Here is a 12,320-nt window from a genome sequence, read left to right as displayed (position 1 = left end):
TGACCCCTGACCTTTGACCCCATGAACCCTACATTCTCTAGATAATCACTTCCAGTCAGTACATGTATATACTATGTTCCATGAAGATACCTTGAACAATTTTCCAAGGTACGGAGAAAAAAAAAGAAGTTTTAGTATTTTTACTTGACCTTTTGACCTTTGAACTTTGACCTCATGACCAAAACTTTCACCAGAGAATCTCAATTGGGTAATACATGTATACACTAAGTTTCAAGAAAATATCTTCAGGCATTCAATAGATATGGTGGAAATAGTGAAATTTTATGTATTTGACCCTGACCTTTTGACCTTTGACCTTTGATCTCATGACCCAAACTTTCACCAGAGAATCTTAATTGGGTAATACATGTATACACTAAGTTTCAAGAAAATCTCTTCAGGCATTCAATAGATACGGTGGAAATAGTGAAATTTTATGTATTTGACCCTGACCTTTTGACCTTTGACCTTTGACCTCATGACCCAAACTTTCACCAGAGAATCTTAATTGGGTAATACATATATACACTAAGTTTCAAGAAAATATCTTCAGGCATTCAATAGATATGGTGGAAATAGTGAAATTTTATGTATTTGACCTTGACCTTTTGACCTTTGACCTTGAGCATGTGCACCCAAAAGTTGATAGGCACAACTTCACCCCCTAATACACGTACTGTAAAAGTGGATATTTTCGCGCGACTAATTTTTCGCGCTAGGCCGGGTCAGAAGAGTTTCGCGTGTTTTTAATTCCGCGGAATCAAGACATCACGCACAGGAACGTATGGCAAGCAAAAATATTCGCGTGTTTTTATTTTCGCGCTAGTTTCTGGTTGCGCGAAATGCGCGAAAATTTCAACACAGCGAAAATTTCCACTTTTACAGTACATGCCAAGTTTCATTAGGATAACTCAACAGGTTTCGATAGTTACCTTGTCCACAAAATTCATTACGGACGGACGGAAGGACGGACGGACGGACGGACGGAAGGACGGACGGACGGACGGAAGGACGGACGGACGGACGGACGGACAACCCGAAAACATAATGCCTCCGGCACCACTTCGTGGCGGAGGCATAAAAATGCTGGCAAACATAAAATAATTTTTCATTTCAATCATAAGCAGTGACAATTTCCCTTCACCATGATGAAATCACTTCATTAGTAATAGACAAGTTGTAAATACAGCAGAATCAACAATAAGAAAGGGAAATCTGCAGAATAGTTTCACAAGTCTGATCAGATTTTGAAGAATCTGAAGTGAGAGGGAAGAATGGAAAAGATGGAGAAAAAAAAATTATTGAAGAAGAAAAGAGGAAGTTGAGTATGAAGAGCAATTTGAAGAAGAAAATGAGAGTTTTTCTGTTTGAGTGCAGCCATCAAATCAGTGTATAAAGTAAACCAGAGTCCATGATACATTCACTCAATTTCATGAACTGCAAAAAGAGAATGAAGTTATGTTCACCAACACCATCTGCGTCAGAAACATAATGACTACCTTGGTATTCAAACCTGATTAGTATCAGTAAAATATCAGCAACAAGCAAAAAAGATGTTCAAGTGACATGCTTTGTAAAGCATTAATGATGCTTTGGCTTTGGTTCTCAACTGATGATATCAGCAAACAGCAACAAAGTTAAACAGGTTGCTTTGGGTCATTTAACAATTTAACATATCAATCTACTGCATGTGTATGCTCTCTTCTTCTTTTCATTTTGATAGAGACCAAATGCTTACAACAGATATAATTTTACCTACTTATAGTTGAGAAGAGAAAAAAATGCTCACAACCAACATAGTTTTATCTATTTAGTTGAAAACAATTCGCCCATATGACACAGTGAGTACACTAGAGAAGATATAAAGCCACTACACGATGAGAAATATTAGGTACACTGTAGTGACAGTCGGCTCACAACATTATGCCAAATTAACCAGAATGTCTCCTCGTTACTTTAATGAAAGTTAAAACTTGATCCCCATGACCTTTGACACTGACCTCGGTCGGTACCTGGTCACCGAGATTGTCTTCTTCTCACTGTGCAGCCGAAGTTTGTGGAAGATTCTGCCAATGCTCAGCACATACTCTCCCTACAAAGCGATGAAAAAGGGCACCATCACCTCTAGTATGGAATGTTAGTCACCCATGCACACTTACAATATGTCTATCTAAAGCCACAGCAATACACAACTACTTCGAATACATCATGATGAGACTCCCAGAAGATTTTTAGCACATGTAAGAGTTGCAAGAGATATAATTACCTGATACAACAAAACTTAAGAAACACACATAAACTAGTTATGATACCAATGTTGCCATTTATCATATTCGTACGAGGAAATTTAATTCACCCTATTTAATCTGACTGCTGTTAGGCATCAAATAAAAGATACAGTCAATCATTTGCACACTTAAGTTTTCTTTTCATGTGTGGTAGAATGTCAACACCCTTTCCCATGGGATGTACAGCATGTAATTATGCTGTTGAGGAAAATACACATCAGAAAGATTCTCACATACCTGTACTAAACACACAGATAAACAAATGGAAGGTTAAACTATGACACCACAAACACTTGTTAGTCGAATACATGAAAGAATACAATAAGTGAAATTGGTAAAGCTACTATCTGTCTGTACCTTAAACTAAAATTAGAACATAGCCGTGATTCCTTTCTGCATTAAAAGAGAATTCATGCAGAGAAATGATAGGGGTGGGAAGCTGGAAAGCCAACACATGATGAGGAATGTTTAACTACGTATGTTAACATGACTACACACATTTAGCTGCCACCTCTGTGGCAATGATCACAATTATGTGTCTAAAATACTGAACTTACACAATAACTATTGTATAAAAATCAAGCAACACTGTAAGCATGCAAAGGCAAGCATAAGGAAAGGATGCTACTTGTAGTTAAAATGAAAGAGAAGGTCTACTGTACGTGAGGCTACTTTATACAAGAGGGCTAGAAATGTGATGCTTCCAGGGCCTAAATTAAGGCTTTTGCCTGAAAACTGGTATTCCTGTGTAAATGGAACCTTTTAAGAGAGATTTTCAGACTAACACAAAAGGAAATATTTTAATATCGAGAAAAGAATTACAATTTAAAGCAGTTGATCAAATTAAAACAAAATAAGTTGTGACAGTGTGCAGTAAAATTTAAGAAAGCCTCTGACACCTTTGGCAAAAAATCATGTCACATACACATGCACAAAAGAAATACAAAGCCCTGTAGAGTGTAGAGTTGTTTGACATCAATATTAATGCAATTTGAATTTCCAAGACACTGAGCAGAATAGGGGAGTGTCTTTGCTTTGCTCTGTGTATGTGCGTGTGTTCTTGTAAATGACTTCAATTGGGGATATCGTAGTGTTTCAGTCTAGGCATAAATGGGAAGAAAGGCATTGTTAAACGTTTCTTCAGAGTATAATGTGCATTTAAAACAAATGAAAAAGGGCCCACCCAAGGCCATAAGTGTACATGTACATTAGGAGTATATAATGCACCTGCCCGTTCAAAATGGAGGCTGATGTATCTTTACTGACCTTTTCAGCATTTGTTACCAAGGGTGGATGGCGCTGACTTCTGCTGATCATGGCTAGCAGTGAACTGGGAAGCACCACTAACTGGAAACCCTACCAATACCATGGGATGGATCAAAACCAACAAATAATATCAGGGCTCACATGTTTCGAGACATCATTTCAAGCTATAAAAAGTTTTTTTTTTTTTTTTTTGCTAACCGTGAACTTTATAGTAACTGAAATAGTGACAAAATGCAACATTTCATTTATTCCATTTGACGAAGAAACGTATCTTTTGGGGAATTCTTTTATACATTCATATAAAGATAACTGCATAATAACTTGCAGACCCTTAGAAAACAAAATAGAAAAAAACAACAACATCAACTTCATATCAAAATGGGAACTTCAAGTGCTATATGTGTCAGAGGTATTTCAACCACCACCGGAATCTGCAGAAGCACATAGACAGCCAGAACAGACATCCTCGGCGTTTTGAGTGCCGTGAATGTGACCGCAGTTAGGGTAGAATTGACAACCTTTGGGTCCATGAGAAGAAACACTGGGACATGCAAACGGGAAAGCGTCCTACGGGCAGAGCGAGGAGCCCCCAAAGGAGAAGTCCTCATAGGAGGACCCCCAGAAGCAGGAGTCTGCTGTGGAGGACAAGCCCACTGCCGAAGAGTCGCGAGACTGGGGAACCAGTGAAAATGGGTAGATCAGTAACTACTCCAAAGGAAAAACAGCAGGAGACAGAAGTTTGGGAGGATCCTTTGAATGTCACCCCAATTGGAGATGGAGGCAAAGTGAGTGAATGAGCTACAGAAGTAACTACTGTAGTAATTGGTGTATCACCTGTTACACGTCAATGTGTCGAGGAAGGAAATGAAACTCCATTGTCAGGCAAGGCAAGAGGGATGTGGGCCTTACAGGAAGCAGAAGTCGATCAGTGGACAGTACATTCAAGGATGTGACCGAGTCAGATGGCCCTGGCGATGGATCTGGCGATGTGCTTCCAACAGATATCAGACGCGTCCAGCTAGGAAAGGAAATCGGAAGCCTGGGTGTACACCATACACTAGTAGGACTACCTGTAAAAGTTAGTGAGCACATTACTGCTACATGGTACAGTGAACACGGCACGAAGATCTTCCAGGAAGGAAAGGACAAAAAAGTATCGTATGGTGATGCAACATTCAGCTGACGAAAACCTGCAAACCAGTGGCATCACCAAACTGCACCAAGTCAACTGGGAAGGAAGAAGACGAGCCACTTTACTACGAACGAGTTAGAAGGAGCTTGCGTAGGAAGAGTAAAGAACATCAGGCAAACCTTGAAGAAGGAGACGTTTTGGGATGGAGTCCTCTTTTGTCAGGAGGAAACTGCCACGAACTTCAAAGTCGACTTAAAAGCAAGATTTCTGACCAAGAATTGTCGCTGACTTCAGTGAGCTGCTAATATTAAGATATATTCACTTTTGTTATTTCTTTCAATCTCAATCTATAAGGCAAATGGATGTAACAATTCAACACTATCATTCTATCATTCACCTATCATCAATACTATCATTGCATTGAAGACCCTTTTTTTTTTGACTTGTCAGATGAAGAAACCTGGAAATGGCACCAGAAAATGGGCTGAAGGCCTTTTTTTTTTCTTGTTAGCTTATGAAACATGCAAAGTAGGCCCCCCCCCCCCTTTTGGAGAAACATGGCGCCGCCCGCGGGTGCATTGGATTATCACAAAGCTCATTCTGTGCAAATAGTGGATCTACCTGGGGTTGGGTTTGCCTAAAACAAAAACTAGCACATGCGTGATGACAACCAAGCATTGTTTAATGTATGTTTGAGTATCAGTGGAAACCGTAGGAATGAAAACTCAGTGGCATGTCCCTGGGAACAAAACAAATCACAGCCTCTTGACACAAACTCTGTCATAACTCTTCGTAACACTTCCATCTTCAATCTATACATGTACTTCAACATCATTGCAGATAGTCATTTAAGCTTAACCCAGTGAGGACTAGCTATTTTGCTATAACATCCATTTCCCATAGACACCTGCAAGAGTATACTCAGGTTCCTCTGGACTAGTCTCCAATGGGGTAAATTGTTCTAATAATAGATTCGGAATTCTTTCACGTACCTGAAGCAGTCGCTGAGATACGAGTTCCTGGAAGATGGCCTCTACCGTCATGAAGGGTCCTGTGATGTCTTCCTCAGCCAACAGCTCATAGTTAAACTCCACGAAGTCCAGTTCCAGGGACAGACGGTCTGGGTAAAAATCTGTGGTCACTGGCAGACAGGCCGTGGCGGTCAGTGATTTCCAGTCCACCCCTGACCAGTAAGAAACAGAAACAAAATTAGGTTTGCATCATTATCACCTGAGTCTTATTGCTATGAGTGGATGACAGGTCCAACGCAGGCCCTGGAAAATTCTCTATTTTAGCAATAGTTTCGCACCAAGAAACAAACTTTCATTCATAATCAGTTTGCTACATGTAGTTTCAAGTACAGATGTTCATATCGATCATTTTTTTTTTCTCACCACAGCATACCACCTGTATACTGTATGTGTATATACTACTGACCGAAAAGACAAAAATGTGGAAGAGCAGATAAATAATATGAATAATAAAGGAAGACAGGCAGAAAAAGAAGAGAGAGACACACAGAAGAAACTTAAACATTATCCCTACATCACAAGGAGTACTATATTACTAGCAAAATGCACTGGCACACCATTTGGTACTTGTATCCTACAAACTTGTACATGTATCATGTACGCACGGTACCACGTGTCAACAGTTTGATTCATATCTACATCTACATTATTGTAATATGGAAAACACCATGATTCTATTAAATAAGTCAAAGGAGTCACACATTTTGTATAGAACAGATTCATGCAACTGGTGTGCATACACTACATACAGGTGTTTTGAACAAAGAGAATCAACTCAAATCTTTGCACTGAGACGTAGTCATGTTGCATGCATTCTTTTCATGCCACCTTCTGGTACAGAAATACAACGCTTTTGGACCAATTTGCATTTGAGCATTCCCTGGCTTGGTATGGTATGGTGTGGTACACTTATTGGGGCACACTGGAAAGTGGTTCACTACTTTTGGCTCAGTATGGTTCAGCGCGGTACACTTCGGTTGGGTTCAAGCACTCCTCTGGTGTAGGTTTGGTATAGAAGATACGCTATATGAGAGCATGGACCTACTACACATGGACTATGAACAGAGGTCTTTCTTTGATCCCATCATCACCACCACCACCTGATTAATAATCTTAATGAGTACATTCAGGTGTCTGGACAATAACGATTGTGTGATCATGTGTCGTCACTAACAAAAGAATCATTTCCCTCATTTCAGTCTTGTTTTGCTGATGTGCCTTTTTCAGACGGAAATGTCTTTGAATAAATACAGATGATAGAGCAGCAAAACCTGACAACATGACATTTTGTGTCAAAAGATGGGTAATTGCTGATTCGCACATTTTCAGACACACACAAGACCTTGCCTAATGGCAAGATATACCTGTTCTGTACCATTACCATCCCTTTTTGCTCTGGAATAAGCTGCGGAAAAGTGAAATATTGAGATTTCAAATGACTATCATTCTGCCAAATGTTAGCTTTCTTTTAAAAACTGCCTGCTTCTCCCGAACGATATTGTTTGAGGCATGATTTCCTAACATACACCACAACTGCACATTCACTGAACTTGATTTGTGTGAGTCATTTTCTTCTGCGCATACAGTTATAGATTTCTCGAATCGTCTTGTTCTTCTCCTGGCTTGCTGGTGATGACGATCATGGGATCAAAGCAGTGAAGCATGTTAAAAATGTCTTTGTGGCGCTTTTGAGATGTACATGTACAGGTGCATGAATTAATAAACGATACAATGAATGTCCTTGTATATTAGGTCCATGATGAGAGCAATGAAAAACGTACCCTTTGATATCCTAATTTTGAGAGTGAGCATTGCTTTGTTCTGTACTACTCTTCATCTCTATTCTCACACAGGTGGTTTTGATATACTGCATAGGGACACCAATCAATAAAAAGTAATGGGTGAATGACCAAAGATGTCCAAGCAGGTGCAAGATTTGTGTACTGCAGCTCAGCTTACCAGTGCTATTTTGGGGACACTGTATACCATTCCCAGGTGTAGACAATACATTTCACTGTAATACACCTGCTATTGACCTGAGAATCTTGCTACATACCCTATCAAACAACCATGTGACAGGTGCAATTAATTTTTACAAACATCTCCCAAAGAGAGGTATGCATCTGCATGTTGATTCTTGTTGTATTGTGCAGTCTGCAGCACCTGCTATTAACTACAGACACAATAACATTGCATACCAACCAAACAGTACAGAGTGTTAAATTTTATCTCTTAACAAACACCTCCATCAAAATTTTTGATTATTGACTGTCAATCATGGTGTGGAGAAGAAATAAACAACTTGTTTTCAGCATTTTTAACAAACAGCTGTTCTCAATATCTAAATTTATCCTTTGCTCCTAAAAGTTGTTACTGCACTTTTGTTACATGCTCCCAGATAGTCAAAATGCACAACAATTTTAGATGCTTCAGAGATATTTGTATAGAGTTTGATTATGGAGAAAAAAAAAGTTTGCATGTAGGGGTAAAACAGGTACAAAAACCACCCTTCCTTCTAGAAAGAGAAGTATCAGTCTTTTTCCTATGATGCTGAGTGCTTTATAGAACATTTATTCATTATATGCAGATTGAGTGAATGCACACAACAAAAACTGATAATGTGAGGCAGTTTTACACTGCCTGAAACAATGTGATAATTACTAGTGCTCTCACTATGAAAAGCTAACTATAGCTTTGAAAACTGCACACAATCGCATCTGTACGTACACGGGTTGATGCACCTAGCTGGTGCACATACACAAACACATGGCAACAATACAGCAGCAACCCAGGCACACAGGTACTAAATCAATGCAATACAAGCTACTGTGAGAAGTAGTATCACACTCATTTTTTTAGTGTGACATCACCTCTATTAATCACGCATATACAATAGTTCTAGCACCATCTGTACTGCATTATTTTTGCAGTGTAATGCCACCTAGGGAGCAGAAACTCTGCAGTGCACTTAAAGTTGACTGATACATGAAGTTGGTTTTTAAGTACAATCCAGACAATGTAGCACAGAGAGCATTAAAAAACCATCATATGAAATGGATGGGGAGTGGGGAGGGTAATTTGCTCTCACTTCCATATTTCGACCTTGCATCATAAACCCACCTAGAGTTGCTGATTTTCAACTATAACAACAATGTTAATTTTCAATTGTTGCCATTTTCTGACCCCCCTCTCTGCACTAAACATTAGAAGCATGAAATTTGGGGAGATTAATGTTTTTCTCTCAGTTTGAAGACCCATCTTTGCAATCTCCCTTTTCTGTTCTGTACTCATGAGACACATAAAAATATGCATACATGTATATATATATATAAAAACCTCATGAAAAAGTTCCCAGTGAGTGGCATCATGGACATTTTGAAATACATTTAAGTACCTTGTATATTTGTGATTAAACTGTGTTTGTATGTGCAATTTTCAGAATAAGCTGATAAATTATTCATGTTTGCAGCAAACATTTAATTCTCTATTAAGAGAGATATTGGAGTCAATGGAAATCAGTAGGTCTTTAATTCCAAGGCCCCCTTTCTCAATAATACATTACATGGTGTATTTTTTTTATCACTTCGTCAAGAACATCTGATTTCGATTGGTTAAATACATGTATCATTTTAGAGCTCAAAATCTCTCTTTGGAGACCCAACACATAATAAAGTCTGGCAACTTTTTCGTGATTTTATGATGTAAAGTCATATCCAAATGTCTAAAAATGTGCCATAAACAATGTGAATGAATGCAAATGCCATTTTGCAGAGTATATTTTGCATGCTTTGGATAGTACGCAGACAACAATGCAGTATGTGTTTGCATGCACTGGATATATGAAAGGCATGAAATTTACATAGAGTAATACAAGGAAGATGCATTTGAATGTCATGAAGATGGCTACATATACATTTTAAGTGCATCAAAAAGTATTTGAATTTGTCCAGTGACAGATGCATTAAATTTGTTTGTGTAGCATTTTAACAAAAAACAAAACAAAACAAAACAAAACAAAGACGGGAAGACCATTGCAGTTTCTGAAATTTATGACTTATAACTTACTGCAATAAAGTTCATTACAGTACACGTAGACACGTACAATGACAAGTTGTTACAGACACATTTCATGCAACATCTTCTTCAAGGAAGAAGTGGACAATCAATGGCCTTGTGTGTGAGATTTGAATGAGAATGGGCACACTATAAATTCTACATACCACGAAAGGTTCTCTGCACCTTCAGAGAGGAAAAGGTGACATGCCATGCAAAAACCCTCATTTAAATATTTATTCAATATTCTTAATTTGACCTGTTCTGCTGTAGAATGATGAAATAAAATGTACACACTCCATATTAACCATAATCATTTCACTTTTATAAGAGACACTAAAAGACACTTTGGTGTCATCAATAATGGGAAAAGAATTCTGAATGCAATAAAGAGGAATAAACTCCTTTAACACACCATGACACACATGCATACCTGGAATTCACTGCATAGTAAGTATAACAATCCTCTGGTTCAATTCACTTGCAAACTCAATCACATCATGCCATTATAATACTGTATTCACATTTAACTTTCACTTACACCAACAGCCAAAATGGAAAAGAAAAATCAAAGAAGAAAACAGGAGATCTTTGAGTCTTTCATTTTGAGTATAATGCTTACTGTTTGACCTCACAACATGAAACAGCAGGGATGTAGATTAGAAGGGGTTTGCAACACTTATTATCAGCAAACAGACACAGCAATAAAGTTAGTTTCAATCAAGAAACAGAAGGGCACAGCAAAAATATCCAATTACATCCATTAGTCCTAGTTTTATTTGTTTAATGTTGATTTTTTTTTCCAAGCTTTCATTTCAATAGTGTAGTTGCAAGCGGTGTATTTTTCTTTAAGCAACAGGTCATTTCTAACTATTTCAGTAACAAATCCTCCTGTAGAACATAAACAAAGCCGCATTACCTTAAACACTTATCAAAACAACTGGTTCACTGCAAACAAAGGAAACAACACAAAGCTACTAAAAAAAGATCAAATAATGGGAAGTATAGGAAGAGAAGTCACTAAAAATATTCAGTGTGTTTTGGAAAATTCCTGCCCTTGTGCCTCTTGATTGTTAAATGCTGAAAAGAATCCAGAGGATTCGAAGGGGGGAGGGGGTGTAGGTTGAAGGCACACAGACACACAGATGATGAGCTTAGCACCTGTTAAGGTAAGGGGATTCCACTCCCAATTCCCCATTACCCCGATGAAGTTGTTGGACCGCCGGAGCCACGGGTGCTGGCGGAGATCCCATGACCCGACGCCATCCGAGAAGGTCCGCGTCCCTGGACACGGCCAAAGTTTGGACAGACATTGGGATGGACGGGTGAAACACACAAGGGATGGATGGAAAGAAACGTTACGTGAATGCTACGTACCTTGGTACATATGACTCCTTGCTGACTTGCTTTTAGTGTAAACATAAATTTTGTGACTATTGAACGGAGATGCCATGCCCATGAATAGAGCGGACATCCAATTTTGAATTGTGTAGAATCTTGTGTAGAATAATGCTGTATTTATCAATAAGGCAATGATACACACAGAGTAAGAGGCATAGCTCTCTGTGTAAAATACTTACTACATCTCTCATAGAGATTTAGTGTAAACATAAATTTTGTGACTATTAAACGGAGATGCCATGCCCATGAATAGAGCGGACATCCAATTTTGAATTGTGTAGAATCTTGTGTAGAATAATGCTGTATTTATCAATAAGGCAATGATACATAGAGTAAGAGGCATAGCTCTCTGGGTAAAATACTTACTAAATCTCTCATAGAGATGAACATGCTAATGGTTAGTACCTCTAAGTCGGAATAAAATGCCATCCAAGTTCTACAACCACAGCTATAAATAATCAGCAGAATTCTCTAAATGCTATACGCAGAGTCATTCCTGGAACTACTAGTTATCTATTCTTGGTCACTGCACATATATGATTTCTTCTTCTTCACATGTACGTTTTTTTACATGTAACTGAGCCAGTAATGGTGGTCCGCATTAATATGCACAATTCCATGAAATGGTATTGGTCAAGCTAAACTTTAGACAAAACTGGGAAGAATGATCAAATTTTCTTTCTTTTCTTGTCTCTTCCTGCAAGCTGATATGATAAAAATCTCCTTTCCTAATGAATGTGGACACTCTCAGTGTATACACTTAAATTTGAGTTAATGGCATATTCATGAATTACACCATACTGAGTATACATGTACAGTGTATGGGTCATCAGGTCATTGCATTATCTCTGCAGTGACTAGTCTGGTTTTCAGCATACATCGTTGTGTTACACTGGAGATGAAAATGTGAGTCATCTCCAGATGGGAAGAAAAGGGTCCCGGAAAGCAGTTTGAAATAATCTACATCTCATTAGAGAGGTACCTTCAACATGATACTTTGCTACTTAAAGGTCAAGTCCAACCTTGTATTGTGTTGTGCGGAAAGAAGATAGAAAAATCTAAAAAGCAGATCAGTGAATGATTGAGAAAAATCAAACACGTAACACCAAATTTATAGAAAATTTAATAGTTCAAAATATGTGGCAAATT

The 12,320-nt window shown here is 38.4% G+C and overlaps 1 protein-coding gene across 1 annotated transcript in view; it reads right to left on the bottom strand.

The window, feature by feature from the left end:
• Window positions 1-12,320, bottom strand: part of LOC140227525 (GATOR1 complex protein DEPDC5-like) — a 47,676-nt gene that overhangs the window by 10,521 nt on the left and 24,835 nt on the right. The window contains 4 exon segments of the mRNA XM_072307926.1: window positions 2,001-2,092; window positions 3,555-3,644; window positions 5,679-5,869; window positions 10,932-11,054. Of these exon segments, the coding sequence (XP_072164027.1) occupies window positions 2,001-2,092; window positions 3,555-3,644; window positions 5,679-5,869; window positions 10,932-11,054 (496 nt within the window).

This window comes from Diadema setosum, chromosome 4 (assembly GCF_964275005.1).
Source record: "Diadema setosum chromosome 4, eeDiaSeto1, whole genome shotgun sequence".
NCBI lineage: Eukaryota > Metazoa > Echinodermata > Echinoidea > Diadematoida > Diadematidae > Diadema > Diadema setosum.
Note: the sequence above shows the minus strand (reverse complement) of the source record. Positions and strands in the feature narration are given on the sequence as shown.